Consider the following 19,671-nt stretch of genomic DNA (forward strand, 5'->3'; position numbering starts at 1 on the left):
TTCCGTTGGCTCATGCCTCATGGAAATGCTCCACCGTCAGCAGCAGCACGCAGAGCGACAGCAGCAGTTCATGGATAGTCTTCTTGCCGTCATCCAGGCACAACAAAGACCCAACAAGGAAATAGCAAAGCCTGATCCATTTGATGGTGAAAGCACAAGGCCGGACACCTGGATCAAGTTCTACGAACACGCGTGTGAGGACAACTCGTGGCAAGAATCCAGTGAGCGCATCAGGAACATGCGTCCATTCCTTACCGGACTGGCTCGAAAGTGGTACGAGCTTCACTACGCTGGACACGAGACCGACACATGGGATGAATGGAAAAGCAGTTTCCTGGCAGCTTTCGACGAAAACCCCGTTGAAAGGTGGGACCAAGCAATTTTTACAAATTTCGATCAGGAAAGCCCCTAGAGTATTTTTATGAGAAAAGGCGGCTTCTTCAAATGGCAAACCCGGAACTTCCGGAGTCGGCGATAGTACCGCTCATTATTCACGGCCTTCCTAAGGAACTCCAGAGACAGGCACAAGTGCAATCGCCAAAAACTGTCGAGGAACTTCTAGTTTCTTTCAGGAAACTCTCAATTGATTCGACTTCCCAGAACCCACGTTGGCCAGATTATCATCCTGACAGGGCACCTTGGAGGTCACGTGATCCTGACAATTGGCATGGTCGAAACCGAGTGGTCAATGTAATCTCCGATGCCAGTAACGAACAAGAGCATATGGCTTCTTCGCATCCAGATGCAGCTGAAACAAAAAACGAATAAAAGAGGGTGCACAGTCCCACCCGACGACGAAATTGGAGACTGTTTTTCTAACGGCGCTTAACCTTCTGTATATCAAACTAAAGGTAAATGGTGAAGATGTTGATGCTCTCGTAGATAGTGGGGCATCTGTGTCTGTCATAAATGAGGCACTTGTAAAGAGGAAAGAAATTATTCGAGGGAGGTCGGTACAAGTACAAAGTTTTGATGGGACGAGACAAATTTACGATAAATGGGTGAGAACAAGTGTCTCTTTTCAAGGCCAGAATGCTGACATTGACGCTCTCGTAGTAAAAGGATGTGACTACAAATTTTTGCTTTCCCGACCTGATATGAAGACCCTAAAGTTAAACCTTTATTGGAATGATGAAGTGACTGTGGCGAAAGAGACGTGCGCCTCATTGAGTATCGCAGATCGCCTTATTACATGTGAAGACGACGTCCGCCGCAAGTTCCCCGAACTTGTCTGCTTAAGCAACTATCCACCAGCAACAACAAAATTTTCGGTTCCTTTCAAGCTGAAAGACGTTACACCGGTCAGGAGAAAGCCTTACAACATGTCACGCGAGAAGAAAGTTTGGTTGAAAAGTGAGATCCAAAATATGTTAGATGCTGGCATAATACGACCATCGGTGTCTACGTTCGCCTCACCAATTACACTGGCTCCTAAAGAAGATGGATCTTTGAGACTATGTACAGACTACCGAATTTTGAATCACCAAACGGACCTATTCCCTTTTCCTATGCCAAGAATTGATGGAATAATTGAGGAAACGGGAGGTTGCAAAGTCTTCTCCAGAATAGATCTTTGCAAAGGATTTTGGCAGGTACCACTCGAAGAGGAATATAAAATGTACACGGCCTTTGTCACTCCCTTTGACATATATGAGTACAATCGCTTACCTTTCGGGTGGAAGAACAGCGCTGCCTGGTTTCAAAAGATGATGAATGACGTCTTGAAACCCTTTCTTGGAGTATTTTGCAACGTCTATGTCGACGATATTTTAGTCTATTCAAAAGATGAAACGTCTCACGCTGAACATCTGACTGCTGTTTTGATCGCACTGAGCGAAGCTAAACTGAAAGTAAACTTTAGGAAGAGTGAGTTCTTCAAGACAAAAATTACATTTCTTGGACGCGTCCTGGATGGATTTACTAAAAGCACTAAGGAAGAATCCGTGGAGCGCGTAAGGCACATGAAGAAGCCAGATAGTGTACATGCGCTCAGAGTTTTCCTTGGGCTTGCCGGACACTTCAGAAACTTCATAAAAAATTTTGCGGCCCGAGCGAAACCATTGAACAATTTGCTTCACAAGAACAAAGATTTTATTTGGACTGATGAATGTGAAAAGGCTTACGATGACTTAGTATCAGCCATATCATCAGATCCGATCCTTACGCTACCCGATTTCAGTCTTCCCTTTGAACTGACGACAGATGCTTCCAACTTCGGTGCAGGTGCTGTTCTGTATCAGCGAAAACATGAAAGAGGAGCGCAAGTTATTGGCTACTATTCGTATACGTTTACGAAGGCAGAGCAGAACTACAGCACAACAGAGAAGGAGGCATTGGCTGTTGTTCTAGCAATGAGATATTTTCGATCTTACATCGAAGGTACAAAGTTCAAACTATTCACTGATCATCAGGCACTTACCCATTTGCTGAATGTTTCACAACCAAAAGGGAGAATAGCCCGATGGATCAGTGAAATCCAGCAGTTTGACTTTGAAGTCGCACACAGAAGCGCGCAAGAATTGTCAGATGCCGATGCACTTTCTCGGCTTCCTGTAATCAGTGGCTGCGGGAAAAAGGAAAGTGTGAACTTACTCAAGCTCTGGGAAGGTACAGAACAATTGATGCCCATAGGAGGAAAGTTCCAGGTTCCAGCTACCTTGGTACAAAAGGTTCTTGAGCTGTATCATGACAGCCCACATTCAGGAGGACACGATGGGTTTTGGCGAACCTATTACAAATTGAGAAGGCGATTTACATGGCCAGGAATGAAGAAGGATGTCGCCGATTACATCAGCTCCTGCCACAATTGTCAACTCAAGAAGGCTAAATACAAGCAGAAAACAGACACTATGATATTCCCACCTCACGCAAGTGTGCCGTTTGAGACCGTTCATGTTGACTTCGCTGAGCTAAAGAAAAAAAGCGAAGGCGTGAGGAGAACTCAGTCTTTCTTAGTATGCATTGACGAATGCTCAAGGATTGTTGCGGCCAAGCCAGGAAGGGAGAATGCGCAAACCGTCATAGCACTACTGAACAGGGACATGTTTAAGGGACTGAAATGCATTGTATCTGACAATGGATCGGCATTTAGGAGCCAGGAACTTGCTAAGTGGGCACAAGAAAAAAACATCACTCTGAAGTTCACAGCCCCATACCACCCGTCAGCCAACGGGCTCGCAGAACGGGTCATACGGGACATAAAACAATACATAAGCATGTACCCGGAATTCCCAGGAGGGTGGAAATGTTGCCTACAAGCAGCAGTGTCGCATCACAATAGATCCCATACAAGTGCTTTGGGATGCAGTCCCCAGTATGCGGCCTTCGGTGAACCGGCGTATCTGCCTGCAGACGACACGCTGGAAATCAAGACAAAACTACACCTTGAGGAGACCAAGAAGACTGCAGAGAGCCAAAGAAAACACAGGGAGTCGCTTAAACGAGCGTTTGACAAGCGTCATAACAACAAGATCCCCAATATTACTCTAGGTGATCTAGTTTTGATACGGAAAGGCTATGACAGTCATAGTACAAAACTGTTGGGACCATTTAAGGTGACCAAGACGGCTACAAAAGACGGAATACTTAAGACCATCGGCTACGTAACGGAAGACGGTGGCATGGAAGTAGCTGCCATCAGCAATGTGATTCCCTATATCCAACGGAGGGACGAAAACAAAGCCAGGGAGAGTGTAGCGACTCAAAGACGACGAAGAACTGCTTTGGCGGGGGAACGGGGGAAAGAGAAAGAAGAAGAATAAAATCTTCGGTCTCTGTCAGTGTTGGAATGTTACAGCTAATTACATCTGTACTATTCAGGACCTTGCGCATTAAACCTGAGTAGTTAATGCCGTGGTAATTAAGACACTATAAGTCAATATTAACTAACACGACGCTAATTAGGAGCGTGTTATTTGGATCGTGCTCATTAGAATTATGCCAATTACCTCTGTACTATTCAGGACATTGTGAAATAAACCTGAGTCATTAATGCTGCTGTAATTAAAACATCAACAATTAGTGCTAATTAAAACGACGCTAATTAGGGGCGTGTACTTAAACCCAATATAATGAAGACCTTACTCACCGAAGTCGTGTTAATTAGGATCGGGCTAATTAGTGTTATGCTAATTACCTCTGTGCTATTCAGGACCTTGCGAATTAAACCTGGGTAACTAATGTCGTAGTAATTAAAACATTAACGATTAAGAAAGGACATTCAATATCATGTTAGTTAGGCCCTTCCTAATCAATAGCACCAATATTGAGACCGAACTGACACGGTCATTACTCCGAAGCAGACCAAGCATACTGAGTAGACGAGCCACGTAAAAAGCTGGAAGAAGCTGGGTGATCACAAGCTGCTCCGATGGCCCCAGCCTTGCGCAAGCAGTGCAAGCTGACCAAATTATTTTATATGCAAAGAAGCTGCTGAGTAGCATCCACCGCATAAAACACTTCACAAGCACACCGGCACTATGACAGTTACGAGTTGAACTGGGGCCTTTTCAGAATCAACGAGTTTGTGCCCGAGTTCGCGCGTCAATCAATTTGATTGACAGACGCCCGTGGCGAAGAACGGGTCCGCCCACCGCGTTTCCTCTTGCAGAGAAACAGTGCTCACGACGCAACGCCAGCGAGCGGCACGAGTCATCTATGAGCCTAATCGCACAGACTATGCACACACGCACGAAGAACTAAAGGTTATATCATCACGTGGGTACGATGTCTCGCATTCACTTTCACCGCTCTCATGACATACCACTCACAGCTATGAAGCAAGCGCCCCTGGTGGGATTTTCGGTGAGAATTATTTACTTGTTTACTATTGACTTGTTTGTGGAGGCATTGTTTCTACCGATTCGCTACTACAGAAAAATCTTCAGACGTGTAATGTAAGTATAGCAGTAACCTGTCCATTTATTTATCTGTAATATTCCAGAGAAGCCAAACGAGCTGCACCAGAGTGCTGCGCGTGCGCCCTTGTTGCCTTCGAGAGTGCAAATTTCCATGCTGCAGGTGGAACGAAAGAACTTGCCCGAAAGAGGACAAACGTCCACGAACACGCCCGTGGGAGGCGCGATGATCAGTTGGCAAAAAGACAGCGCGACAATCACGCTGACGTCGCTGCACTGTCAAAATGTTGACTGCGTGGCGGCGCTGACGCGTTCGCTCGCGGCGTTCCTTTGAAAACCGTCGCAAATGCCGCACATGCGTACGTGACGCCATGCTCGTTCTTGTAGCCGTTTTTATCAACGCTGCTATCGCGTGCTCCGCACTGTCCTCCTGTCATGACCGCCGTAATGCAAGCTCGGAGCAAACTCGTGTGCCAGAGAAGCTCGGGCCATCCTGCATAGCACCCTTGCAGCGATGTGAAAGCGTTGAACAAGTCGTAACGTTGGCTCCGGTGAGATTCTTTGCTCGACGATTTCTCATCACGTCATGTGAATGAAATCGAGGATAAAGCACAGAAGAAAAAAAAACACTATACGGCCCTACAGAGCTATTCTAGCTAAAATGAGTTACACAATAGCGAATGGTTACACAATCCAGAGTGAACACAATCCGTCCCTATATCAAGTGAGTGTGTTCACTAGCGGCTACATTTGTGCTAACCGTCCCTATACCCTTCTGCCAACGCATACATGTGTTTATGCAGCGTCAGTAAAGTATTGTGCTTCTTTCTCGTTACCATACCCCCCCCCCCCCCCCCCATATACGTGCCATTAGAGCAGGGGTCTCAAACTCACCGCAGCCAACGGGCCGCAGTAACGAAAAAGTATCCCGCAAGGGCTGGGCGGGGAAGGTGGGAGCGGGGGAAGAGGGGGGGGGGACAATATATCAGCTAAGTTACCATTTGAATGAAGGCCTTTCCCAAATCTCATATATGGACCATTTTTTAAGGGGATTTGACGTCAGGTTTCGAAAAACATATCGATACTGGCTCTTGCTTCGTGACGCTAATGTGCATGTACGAGTCAGCCGGGAAAGCGAGCCTCTTTGGAAAGAAGACATTAGATGTACCAGCGAAATCGAGATGATTTTTCAGCGCCTTGCAACTATTATTACCATTCATAATTAATTTTATGTAATCATTCTGTGATCACCTCATCTATAGTGCAAGTGGAATCACTTTTAGCCTCGAGAAATGGATAGAACGTTGATTGTGTGACATCGTTTTCGGCGAGCTTTCGAAATAGCTTTCATAAAATGGAGGGGGGTAATGAAGGTAGTGTCCTTCCACTGAGCGAGCGGTGCACACCCCCGTAAAACGGGGCACTGGGCGTTCTTCCAGTGGAACCTCAAAAGTGCCGTTTGATTTAAAGAATAAGAATATAAGTAAGTCTCTGGGGTTTTAGATGCCGAAAAAGCCTGCCTGTGAGGCCACTTCTCTAATTTGCCTGTCCTCGTTTTCCCTTTACAGATGCCTGTTGAGCGTTCTCGGTTTACTCTTGCTGTCAGCATCGACGTTGGAATTATGGCTGATATTTTTTAACGGAGGATCCAGCAAGGACCTGGAAAAACGTGAGCTACTACTCGCAACTCCAGTTTGGCATCTGGTAACGTTTACATTGATGTAGATTCGACATTATCTAGTAATTAAGTTATCCAAATGAAGCTTACTCATTTTTCTTTTAACTTCCTTGCGCCTCTCTTGCAACCCGATAGCGTTGAAAAGCCCGTGTCGCAGAAAATGCGGTGTAGGCATTGGCGGCGTTGTCCGTGAGCGAAAAATCCCTATGGATGCAAATAATAAAATCGGTGATCGTGGCGGAATCGAACCGAGACATTCTTCGTGGCCGTCAGATGTTCTGCCACGGAGCCACGCCAGGGGTTGAGACTGTTTCGGAAAAAGACCCTATACAGTTGTCATGTCGGGCTAGGAGTCACGTTAACAGATGTAATATTGCGTGGTAGAATCGTAGAGCCGTACCAGGCGCTACACCCGTGAATGGCGTAACGAGTGGGTGGTTTCAAGCTGCCCACCCATTACGAAGGGCTCAGCAATCACTATTATCATCATCATCGTCATCATCACCAGCCACGTCGTCAACAAAGTGTGCAGCTACGTAGGTTCGCGTGTTCCTTCAAGCCTATAAGCAAGCATCCCATAAGCGTCTCCAAGCCATAAGCAAGTTGCAAATAAATGAACGAATTATAAGTTCCGTGCGCCTGCATACAGTCTGTGTAGCAGAGATAGAGTAATTGCGAGAGACCCATGTAAGATTGGAACATTCTAGCCGACCAAACATTTATCGTGAAAGCAGGTCGTGCTTGAAGTCGCGGACCGGAGATGATTAGATGTTACCATTATGCCAGTCCAGCTTCGTGTAGTGATATCTGGTTGAAGCTGGTCAGTCCAGCTTCATTTTGTTGCGGACCTCTGTTTTTGTCAAGTTCACACGAGAACACGCGCTGTGCATCAGCATTAGAAACTGGCTCGTATATCGGCAGCATCGATGGCAGGCAACGTGAACAGCGTGCTAGCCACGCGTTTGCCAACATGCGGTCAACTTCGTCCCCAGTTTTATCTTAGCAAAAAGGGCTCACTTAAATTTCATCTTTAATTTGCGAGTTATATTGTACAACTTCCCCGTTTATAATTCTTATTTAAATTTATGAAACCACCGAATTCTTCACCAATCCCTCACAGTGGGTGCGAGTCACATTGACTAAACGAACAAGAACTTCTTCACTCCGTCTAGGCAGGCTCGTCGCACATTGCGTTGAAGTGTCTCGATGAGCACCAGACTGCTGGCGGGGGGAGTACTGCGCACGCATCGGATGACACGTTAGAAAAGCTTGGAAACGAAGGGTATACTCGTTAGGCTTGCTCGTTATATGTTACCTGAAAATAAGAAAAATGGCTACTAAATGCGCGAAAATAGAATCTCAAAGTAGCCAAAAAGTAGTCATGACGACAACCTGTAATTTTTGTCGCCATACGGGGTCGTAAAGCAGTCAACTTGGGGCAAAGATATAGCCAACAACGGCAATCCTGCCTTGCGGTACGGTTGAGGCATCCATCGAGAACCGAAACCAGGCTATAGCAGTTGAGAAGGCGATGCGCACGGGCCCCGATTACGCTATCGCGTTCTACTCTTGAAGGCGAAGCTCAAGCGTCCTACAAGTTTTCGTTTCCTTTTCACAGCATCAGAAACTTTTCTAATTTCTTGTTGCAGTTATACTCCGCTTTTTTCTGAAGGTCCATTCATAATTTTTTATTTGATGCCACAGTTAAAGTGAAGTTATCTGAATGTGTGAACGGGATGAAACAGTTCCATCCAAGTGAAATAGAAAGAGTTTCATCGCAGGCGAGTTCGTTAAAATCCACACAAAACAAGGTGAAAAGATATGAAAATGAGTGAAAAAGATAGCTTTGCACAAATGCATGGGGACCGAGCCCACATCTACCGCATTACGCGAGTGTACATTTTTTGCAACCTTCATATGTTCTCACCTCAATATCTCTACATTTCAATTAAACATGACAGTTCAGTTCCACTATGTTTTTTTTTTTTTCTTGCTTCATTGCATGGTACGTCGCATGGCGGTGATTAACAAGATAACGAGCTCCCAGGATCTCTAACTTGTGGCGCTACCTTTTTGTTTAATGCATACACAGTGAGATCAAGGAACGTCGCAAGGTTTCTTTTGTACTAGAAGACATTTTTCCGTACGTAATAACTAAAGAGGAAGAATTCACAGAATTGGAGAGAATATCGAGATAACAGTGAACAAGCGTCACTTGACAAAATGTATTCTTGGGCTAGTTGGTTAATCGTCCGCATTGTGCGCACTGTGCTAAATAAGCTACCGCGATGGCCATGCTTCCACCCACTTGCTTGGGATTTTTTTTTCTTTTTTGTTTGTGGATACGTACAGGATTAACCCTGGGAGTGTTAGCTAGCGTCGCTCATGCCCAATTAAGGCGGTGGACATGAAACGTCCTTTCAACCGAGCATGCGTCACCTTACACGTGAGCTTATCTAGAGCAGGCAACTTATCAACAAACACTTGTATGCTGTCTCATGGCACCGAGACTTATGTTCGAGGTCCTCGCTGTGTTATTAGCGTAAAAGGACCAGGAGATCCGAGGGGCTCGATTTTTTGCTAGTGCAGTAATAGGCTGCTGTGACATGCAATTAATCCCATCTGTTTTTTCGCAAGCGTTTCTACTGGGATTGAGAAACATATTCCGTATGAATTCCGCATGCTTTTCTTACGAAATGAATGAAAAAAGTGTGTAGCTATCCGCTACGCAACGTTTCAGCTGGCAGTTAAAAAAGACACCTTAGGAATGTGTTAAGCTTAATTTAAAGCACTGTATAGCGGAACTGATGAGGCCGCGCTTAGAAAATTCGCGTTGCACTACAAGCGTCGGTTCTGGTGCAAGTGACGTCATTGGCTGAATTCAAAGCGCAATGCCTGATGGTGCGTCGCGTAGCATTATGCCTGCGGTTGCTGCTGTCCTTCTCGGCCGTCAGCAACACGAGAGCCCTGCTGGATCGCTCCTCCGGCAAGGAAACGGACGCTCACCGGCTGCGCTGCTTGCACGGAATCCGGGTCATCTCGTACCTCTGGATCACGTTGTGCCACAATTACGCCATCGTGGACTATCATGTCATGTGTGAGTACACATGTACAAACACCAAACTACCTCATTTCTTCGCTTTCTTGCTTTCACGCCCATAGGCGTGCGCAGGATTCTTCATTGGGGGGGGGGGGGGGGGCAAGTTTCATCGCAGCCCCCCCCCCCCCCTCCTGTTGGTCGGGTCAGAAAGAAAACAAGCTTCGCAATGGATGCAAAAATGGAAGTGAAGCGATGACGTGCTTCTCACCACGGCCTGTCTTTGGTCCCCGATTTTCCAGGGGTAAAGGATGGAAATGGACAGTTCTTGCAATGCAATATCAGGGGTCTTCGACCGCCGTCATCGTCAAAAACCTGCGTGGCGATAAGCCTGCACAGTAAACAATGACAGGACAGGTCGGACTTAGTGAAAGTGTGGGTAGACTTGGCGCCGCCCCTTAAATAATTACCCCCCCCCCCCCTTGTGCGCACGCCTATGGTCACGCTTGAGATTCCAACGACACAAATCCGCTTAGCCTGACGTACAGAGTAAGCGTCATGCTGGTACGCGCAGACGTGCGCCATTTCACAATTGTAAAGCTTGGAATTTTGTGGGAAGCTCTATATTATGTGAATAATAGTTCCTATCTTTTTATTTTCAGTTAGGGCAATGAAGGCACTCGACATAATCGACGGATTTGCCTTCACGGTTATCATTAACGGAATGCTGTCCGTTGAGACGTTCTTCATTATGAGGTGAGGAAGCAGTGGGTATACTTGTGTTGTGCGATACTTATCACAAAGTTCAGCCCTTGTGCTTCTTATGTACACTTGCATGTCACACTGCACCGATTTCGTTCCTATATGTGTCAAGTAGAAAAGACAAAAAAAAAGTTTATTTTAAATGACACTTCGTCTATGTCATCTATGCGGAGATGTTGGCTCACCAGCCATTTATGGTTGCATACAAACGAGTGCATGGACTTAATTGCCCGAAAAACGTAGATCATATCGCTATTTGCTATATCGCTAATTCAGTGCTCTGTGTTTAGATGCATTAATATCGGCTAACGTATATCGCGATCACTACGAAATTTCACGATGAGGTTCCTCAGCTATGAATGATAAGACAAAATTTTCACGTTTTTAAAGCGTATAAAGAACTGTTGAACGATATATTGTCACGGGCCGTGACGTCGACGAAGGCAGCAGGCGACGTGTCTAAGATGAAACTCACTCGTTTATTTGGCCGAACTTGTGGCCGGGAAAAGGAAAATCAAACTACAGGAATACACACTGTACACTGATAGCGGCGAACAGAGCGTCGGCCGTCGATAAAACTGTTCATGAACGATAAAACTGAATGCGAAAGTGTCCTACAATTTTTTAGTGGGTGTCGTAAGATTTACGCCTTTGTTTTTTCAACTTTTTTTCAGCGGTTTCTTGGTTGCTTTTGGCATCTTGAACGAAGTCAAAAGAAAGAAGTCTATTTGGTTTCTCCTTCCTGTGACAGTAGTGATGAGATACATTAGGTAGGTGAAGTCTTAATTCAAAGAAATGACGTCTGCAGAACATGTGGTTGGCAGCGTTGTGTGTGTTCATAGCGCATGTGTTGTCAAAAAATAGCGTGGATTAGCGTTCCGAAACTGTGCAGTGGATTATGAGGGACGCTGTAGTGGAGGTCTCCGGATTAATTTTGACCACCTGGAATTCTTCGACGTGCACCCAAGGCACGGCACATGAGCGTTCTCGCGCCCTACTCCCATCGGTATATGGCTGTCCAGGTCGGGAATCGAACCCGCGACTTGGTGCTCAGCAGCGTATGCAGTGCTATATCCACGGAATCATTGCGGCGTGTACGGCATATACTACTGTTGGCTTCAGGTGATAATGGGTGCATGAAACGTGCATTGATAGAAAGGCTGCCACACTGCCCATTTCTACCAAACCTGCCAACTAAGGTTTGAGAAGTTATACCTAATATGGCTCAGCGACATCGTTTTAAACTTAAAACAACTACAAATATGTGCTGATCTTTTTTTTTTTTTGTAAATAGGCCGCTAATTGAAGCGGGTTATTGCAGGCAACTTTATCGGTTAGGTAAGACGATGATAGAGGTGATGTAAGCAGTAGATTGGTATGTGCTCTCCGTTGCACGTAGTCTAAGAGGGTCGGGTCACTAATAACCTGCAGCCCGAGCCCTTTTTTTTTAATTTACGCGTGTATTACGCCGGCGGCTAGCTGCAACGAAACGACAAGTGGTTGGAGGCTTGGGGTACGTTGCGGATACTGTTGGTCCATGTCATCGCACTTTTCGGGCGATTGGCGAACTTGGCTAGTTTACTTATCCTTGCCTATAGTCTATCTTTAAGATTACTTATTCGAGCTTTGTGCCGACGCAATGTTACAAATAAAGCGTCCCTTTATTTGTGTTCGAATATCAAAAACAGTGACCCTTAATTCCTGCATAGCGGCATCAATGCAAGGCGTTGATGTGTATTTGCTGAGCTCCCCTCGATAGCTGTGTTATCTTGGATATATTAGGTGCATATACACAAGATGCAAGAGTGAGATCTGCAGTGATACATAATGTTCCAGCGTCAGCAAAGCTTGAGAACAACGGACTCGCAAAAATACAAGAAAACAAAATGGCGTTCTCGGCGTGAAAATGTACACACCGGAAAAAGCCAGTAACATTTCGCCTGAAACAATATATTCAATAAAACAAAAGCGAATTATTGCACAGAAATAAAGATTTCGAAAAGCACACCGAATTTCAGGGAGGTAAAAACCGAAAGCGCGTAATTTTATTGGTATATCATGAAAATGTGTACGTATAGCAGAATGTATTGTTCTCGTTAATGAGTTCTGTGGACTCCCACAAGTTGGCGCAGGGGTTATGAAAGGGATAATAGACAACCACCCAATTGTAGTAGCACGAAGCCACAAGGGGATCCATACAAATTTCTCAGAAAGGAACGCCTCTAGTTGAAGAAAAAATTCGTCGTGGTCCGGGGATCGATCCCGGGACCAACACCTTTCCGGGGCGGTCGCTCTACCAATTGAGCTAAACCACGGTGCTAGACGGATGGTTGTCAATTATACCTTTGATAATGTATTGTTGTCGTGTGAAATGTTATACAATGTGGTGATGAAGAAAAAGAGGCCGAGAACAAGCTGTAGAGAATAATCTTGAAATTTCAAATGCATGCCTTACAAATGTCATCCTTACGACTGTCGTGGAGCCTACCAAATCCAAAGCCCATTTCCCGCTGACGAGAGCGTTTTTGAGCCCAGGCTGACGGTACCTGGAGCATTCCTGGTGGGCGTGTTCTTCCTATACCCTCTGCTTGTGTCTGGGCCCCTGGTGGACGACGTGGTTCAGTACCTCGTCAACGACGTCTGCCGCCGCAACTGGTGGCACGTGCTTGTGCACGTGTCCAACTTGCGCAACCCGCTCGACGTGGTATGTGTAACCCACCTTCATCTGTCGACCATAAGTCCTGCTTCGGCACAAGTAACAGCGTGTTCAAAAGGCACAATCATATACACATACGTTTGCCAGAGACGCTAATTTGGCTTACATGTGTTGGACATCTCTCGTAAACATTTGGCCCGCGAGGGAGATATATTTTTACAACAAATTGTTACTCTAGATGAAACTTGTATACGTCATCACGAACCGAAAAGTAAGGCTGCGATTATGGCTTGGAATCACTCATCGTCACCAGAAGTTAAGAAATTCAAGCGTCAACTATCAGCTGGTAAGATTATGCTAACACTATTATGGGACACGGGGTGCTATGCAGGATGGCCTGAGTTTGGCGAAACTCGGAATCTTTCCGAGCTCTCGTGACACCCCCTTTTGAGCGAGCTAACAGTTCGAAAAGGTCGAATCTATCCCTCAGCGCGCGCTGCGTTCCATTGGTTACGATGGAACGCGGCGTCACGTCAAGGGCGGTCGACAAATGTGGGTGGTGTCTTGAAACCAGATGCATCTTCTTGCATTTGTTTGTCGTTCCGCTGAGTGCAGAAGTGCACCCATGCAAGAAAAGTGTCAGAAACTTTTACTAACCATATATTTTAGAGGTACGGGCTGTTTAAAATCCTTTTCAAGCGTTTAATGTCTGCACTAATTATCCTTTAGAATAATCAGCACCGCGGCCTCTGAGATCAACGTTCTAGTAACGTTGTCTGAGATTAGCTTCGGCCGAGCGCCTTATAACACAGCGGCCGGAGCTAATCGCCGAGGCCACATGTGTAATCATCATGGTCGGCCTGTATGGTCGACCCTCATCGTGGTCGCGCCCTCATCGTCCTCTTATTAAACGTCTGCTCGCTCCCCTACCATGTGCGCCCGGCTGATTGGCTAATTGGCTGGGCGGTATAGCTAATTAAGCCATGTCATGCTAAGATCGAGCTAATTAAGACACGTCTTACTAAGACCGTGCTAATGAAGCCGTGTAAAGCTAAGACAGAGCTAATTATGATCATACTGATTAGCACGACGCTAATTAGGGGCGCGCTGATTAAAACGAAGCTAATTAGTACCTTACTGTATAAGGTCATACTAATTCGGATCGTGTTAATTACGAATACGCAAATTAACACCATGCTAATTAATACCTTGTTAATTACAGCTGAGTAATTAATGTAGTGTTCGTTAAAGCATTACCAATTATTATATAACTATTGAATTTCATGTTAATTGAGACCTAGCTAATTAATACCATTATAACTGAGACCGAACTGACATGGTCAGTTCGGTCTCAAAGCAGACCGAGCAGACTGAGCAGACGAGCCACGTAAAAAGCTGAAAGAAGCTAGGTGATCACAAGCTCCTCCGATGGCTCCAGCCTTCCACAAGTAGTGCAAGCTGACCAAATTATTTTATATGCAAAGAAACTGCTGCTTAGCGTCCACCACATGAAACGCTTGACAGTCACACTGGCACTATGACAGTCACGAGTTGAACTGGGGCCTTTTCAGAATCAACGAGCCTGTACCTGAGTTCGCGCATCAGTCAGTTTGATCGACAGACGCCCGCGGCGAAGATCGGGTCCGCCCACCGCGTTTGCTCTTGCCGAGGAGCAATGCTCACGCCTCAACGCCAGCGAACGGCACGATTCATCTGAGCTTAATCGCACAGACTATGCACACACGCACGAAGAACTAAAGGTTATATCATCACGTGGCTACGATGTCTCGCATTCAATTTCACCGCGCACACGATGTACCACTCAGCCTAAAGCTTTAGGCTTTAGGTAGGGGCTTTATCACAGCCATGAAGCAAGCGCCCCTGGTGGCATTTGCAGCGAGAAATGTTACTGTTTACTTGTTTGTGGAGACATTGTTTCTACCGATTCGTTACCGCAGAAAAATCTTCAGACGTATAATGTAAGTAGCATGCAGTAACCTGTGCATTTATTCATCTGTAATATTCGAGAGAAGCGAAACAAGGTGCACGAGAATGCTGCGTGTGCGCCCTTGTTGCCTTCGAGAGCGGAAAATTTCAGGCTGCATGTGGAACGAAACAACTTGCCCGAAAGAGGACAAGCGCCCACGAACACGCCTGTGGGATGCGCGATGTTCAGTTGGTAAAAAGATAGCGCGACAATCACGACGTCGCTGCACTATTGAAATGTTGAGCGGCGCTGACGCGTTCGCACGCGGTGTTTCTTTGAAAACCGCCGCAAATGCCGCACATGCGTTTGTGACGCCATGCTCGTTCTTGTAGCCGTTTTTATCAACCCTGCTATAACGTGCTTCGCACGTTCTTCTTATCATGACCGCCGTAGTGTGAGCTCGGAGCAAACTCGTGTTCCCGAGAAGCTCGGGCCATCCTGCATAGCACCCCTGGACTTGTTGGTTGAGCGGCATTTTAGAAAAGCAGCTCTGCAACAGTATTTTTCTGTTATCGTGAGAGCGTTGAAGAGCTCGTTTCGCAGAAATTCCGGTGTCTGCGTCCGTCGGTGTCCTGGGTTGTGAACGAGAAATTGTCGTTATCTGTAAGCGATAAAATTGCGATGTATGTCAGTAATAAAAAAACATGATCCGAGCCGGAATAGAACCCAGGCCTTCTGCGTGGCAAACAGGTGTTCTACCACACAGCAACGGCAATGCTTGGAACTGTTGCGGAAAAAAAAAACCATATGCAGATGTTATATAGTGCGAGTAGTCGCGTTAACGTACATAATATTGCGTGGCAGAAGCGTAGAATCGCAACAGGCGTCACACCACGTGAAGTGCGCAACGAGTGGGTGGCTTAAAAGCCCACACATTTCAAAGCGCTAAGGCATAATCGGGTTCATTATCATGAGCAATAGTATCAACAAAGAGTGCAGCTGTGTAGGTGCGCGTTTTGCCTTACGGACATGTAGTGGGTACTTCGCTAATTCGCAGAATTGTGAATTATGGCGTAGTGGGTACTTCGCAGCTTTACTTGCAGTAGGCATTCTAGGATAGAGTTTAAAACGGCCAATGTTATGCGCGCAGACGTTCCTGGCGGCATGGTTGAGATGCCCACCGAGAAGCGAAGCCTGGCTATCGAATTGGGCGATGCGAACGGGGCCTAATTACGATATCGCGTTCTACTGTTGAAGCCGAAGCTCAAGCGCCCTCCAAGTTTTTTTTTCTCGGTCAGTGGGCATGTTGCTGCGCAGTTTTACTTCGATAGCTATAGTACAGGGATACTCCAAAGGAATTCTCGCCGTCGCCGTGATGGTCTGGATAGGCATATGTATAAACACGTTTGATGACTGCAGATTACAACTCGATAGCTACGTCACAGGCAGCCGATGCTGTAATTCTTTGGCTTGCATAAGCACGGGAAATAGAACACCCTAACCTTCACGCAAGCACATTGAGATGATTGACGCGTTTCACAACTCTGACGATTACTCGTCGCTCTTACGTCGTGCATCGAGGTGCGACGCCTGCACCACGGAGCGATTTCTTTTTTTAGCGAAGTTATATATGGCGAGGGCATTCCATCTGCGTGCGTGCGTGCGGCAAAAACCTCTAGCGCACGTTCACGTGCCACTGAAATTGGGCAAACACCACCACTCACCTCCACTAAAACTGAAGGGAACACACGGGCAGCACACACCAATTAAGATCGTGCACAAAACACCAAGCGCATTTGGAAAGCCATGGAGACAAGACGACGCGTGTTGCGGCAAAAAGGCGCATGCCGTTCAAATGAAAAACTTCAAAGGAGCATGCCCTAAATTCAAGAGGGACTTTCTGTACAGACGTTTCAGATGTAGTTGCAAGTTGTATGATCGGCTATGTTTGGAAATTCTGTGTCACCTCAGTGTCGTGTGCTAAACAGCTTCGCTGGTCATACATCTTCACTGAGTGGAATGGCTCCTCAACGCTTTTTTTCCTCTTCCTCCATAGCTTGTACCATCACTGGCGGTGCTGTTGGTCACGCAAGCTCTGCGTCGCGCGGCGAACGCGCGCGTTGCCGCACCGTGGCGAAATGAGTGGCCGCGGCTTCATATATCGGCTTCACAGTGCATCAGTATTTTTAACGGTGGCACACGGCAAGGAAGCGCCGTCGTCCCTGATAAGAGACAGCGATAAGTTGACGGTCCGTGCGTGCGGTTCTTTCGGTTGAAGCACGGCTGAGAGCTCTGCAATATGGTAGCGCATGAGCGCAGTCACGTGGTTTTATTTTATTAAGCTTTGTTTCTAGACTCGCGAAACACCCGGCTATATATCCTTGAAGTTCCTAGTATATGTCGCGCAGAAGCCTTGATTTTTCGCGTGTAAGTGTGATTGTGCGTGTTCTCGTTTATGGTTCGTTCATGCATCTATTTATGCATTGTTATCTGAAGATGTCATGACGGTGTGTATTTACCAGGGCAACCACATCAAGTAATAGGCGATTATTAGTGTAACAAGACAATGTCATTTGTACTACGGCGTCTCTCATAGGCTGAGTCGCTTTGGGAAGTTAAGTCCCATTAACGAACCAATATCGTACCAGTTTATCTTTTTGAGCCTATGTCTTTGTAATAAATTCGACTTTATATGAAAATGTCAATGTCCACAGCGATGGTACAGTGGTTATGGTGCTCGGCTGCTGACCCGAAAGTCGCGGGTTCGATCCCGGCCGCGGCGGCCACATTTCGATGGAAGCGAAATGCTAGAGGCCCGTGTACTGTTCGATGTAAGTGCACGTCGAAAAATATCAGATGGTCGAAATTTCCAGAGCACTCCACTACGGCTTGCCTCAGAATCATATCGTCGTTTTGGTACGTAAAACCCCAGACATTATTAATATTGAAATGTCACGGCACACGCAAACCAAATAGGTGTAAACCTATTGTCAGGTAATTGTAGTTCACTGGTGTTAGTTAGCGCGTACTAGTAGTATCCTGTCTCTTCTCTTCCTTATCCGTGTTTTCTTGCGCTAAGAGGGAGGATAAACTGCGCGAGAAAACGAGGGCGGAGGAACGAGCAAGATACCACGGGCGCATGTCCTGTCGCAACTCCTTCCGCCCATCCTCGTTTTTGACAGGAAAGTGTTTTATGCCGGTGTCCACCAAGACTTCACTGACATCATTTCCGTCACGGATGTGACGTCGGTAAAAGGCACACGAACAGATAACAAAGAAAAACCAGGAGTTCCGATCATTTCGATGGCCTGGCAGTCGAACCCACGACCTCTCGGTACGAAACCACAGGGGCCGGGCGGTCTACCCAGTGCGCTACCGACGCTCATGCATGAGGCTTCACAAACGCGCCTTATATCTCTCACACCTTCTCCCATTTACAGTGACCTCGGTTGGCGGGGGGTGGTGTCACCGTCTGTGATCGGTGAAGTTAAAGGGGCCCTGCAACACTTTTCCAAGTAGTCATGGAATGGCTTCACTAAAGGAGCGTATTGACTCACAAATCGATCGCCGCAATTTTTTTTAGAATCCGTCCATTACGCGCGGAGTCACAAAGATTTGTCGCACGCTGTAATTGTTCTCTCTCTTCTCCCGTCCCGAGGAAAGCGCTGGAAGCTAAGCACGAAGGGGTGGCACGGGGGAAGAAAGTACGTCACGCGCGCCTCGTGACCTTGAGCACTTGTTTTTTTTTCTTCGAACGCGTGGCGTACTTTCAGTGCGATCGCGCGCGCGCGCGGGGGCAGGTGGCGGCCTCCCGCGGCGGCCGCACTAACTACCGAGCGCGCCATGTTCAAATCAGCCAATGGCGTGGAACTTGGATCAATGACACAGTGATTTTGAGTAAATAGCATCATTTGTCGAGAAGAGGAAGCGATGTTTAGCTGACTTTGGGAATTTATTGTAAAGCCCAGGTCGCGTGCTGCGCTATAATGTTTGGCTCGCGTGTTCTCGGGAGCCTCGACTACTGATCGGCAGTGTTTTCTGACCATGCTGAAAAGTTTTGCAGGGCCCCTTTAAGTACTGCATCATGACACTAACGAGCGCCGATAGGGAACGCTTCGGCAGTTTCAGCTTTCGGTACGGCGAGAGACACGCCAGTGGAAAGCGAAACGTCTTCCCGCATTCATGGCTCAAGCTACGAACTCTGCCTCGCGCGTTCCTGAAGCACTGCGTGGTATACGCATGAGCACAGGTGTAAGTTACCCTATTACTGGGGACCTCACACCTTGGCGTTTCTCTGCTCAAATGACGACGCTTTGAATTAGTACATATCGAGTACTAGTGTGTGCTTGTTGATATCTTTACACAGTATTCAGCATATGCCGTATCCAAGTGTATGTTAGCTACTTCAGCTAACACAGTGGTTAAATCGTGATCTTTGGCGTTAGTCGTCGGGATGTAGATGTGCCACTAGGCGTCAACGTGGGTGCATCCACGTCAAACGGTGCTATAGCTGCCAAACACCAATAGACATTGTGCAAGCTCTCATACAACAATTTAGAATAAACGATCAACTATACTTCTGTGAAGACACTGTTCACTTTCGAGTTATACGGATTCCTATGACGGAGGGGTCAACCATTTTTTCACCCTGTTTTAACCTCGCCCAAAGTATGAACCAACTAGCCCGCAAGAACGTCCTAATAAAGTATGTTTTTCTTGCGCTGTTTACAATGAATAATAACGTATCGACTGTCA

The 19,671-nt window shown here is 46.6% G+C and overlaps 1 protein-coding gene across 1 annotated transcript in view; it reads left to right on the forward strand.

Moving 5' to 3' along the window:
• LOC119381075 (nose resistant to fluoxetine protein 6) overlaps positions 1–19,671 on the forward strand; it is a 51,711-nt gene that overhangs the window by 20,574 nt on the left and 11,466 nt on the right. The window contains exons 5-9 of the mRNA XM_037649066.2: positions 6,425–6,525; positions 9,449–9,631; positions 10,234–10,327; positions 11,008–11,103; positions 12,869–13,037. Of these exons, the coding sequence (XP_037504994.1) occupies positions 6,425–6,525; positions 9,449–9,631; positions 10,234–10,327; positions 11,008–11,103; positions 12,869–13,037 (643 nt within the window). The remainder of the gene's footprint in view (positions 1–6,424; positions 6,526–9,448; positions 9,632–10,233; positions 10,328–11,007; positions 11,104–12,868; positions 13,038–19,671) is intronic.

This window comes from Rhipicephalus sanguineus, chromosome 1 (assembly GCF_013339695.2).
Source record: "Rhipicephalus sanguineus isolate Rsan-2018 chromosome 1, BIME_Rsan_1.4, whole genome shotgun sequence".
In the NCBI taxonomy this organism is placed as follows: domain Eukaryota; kingdom Metazoa; phylum Arthropoda; class Arachnida; order Ixodida; family Ixodidae; genus Rhipicephalus; species Rhipicephalus sanguineus.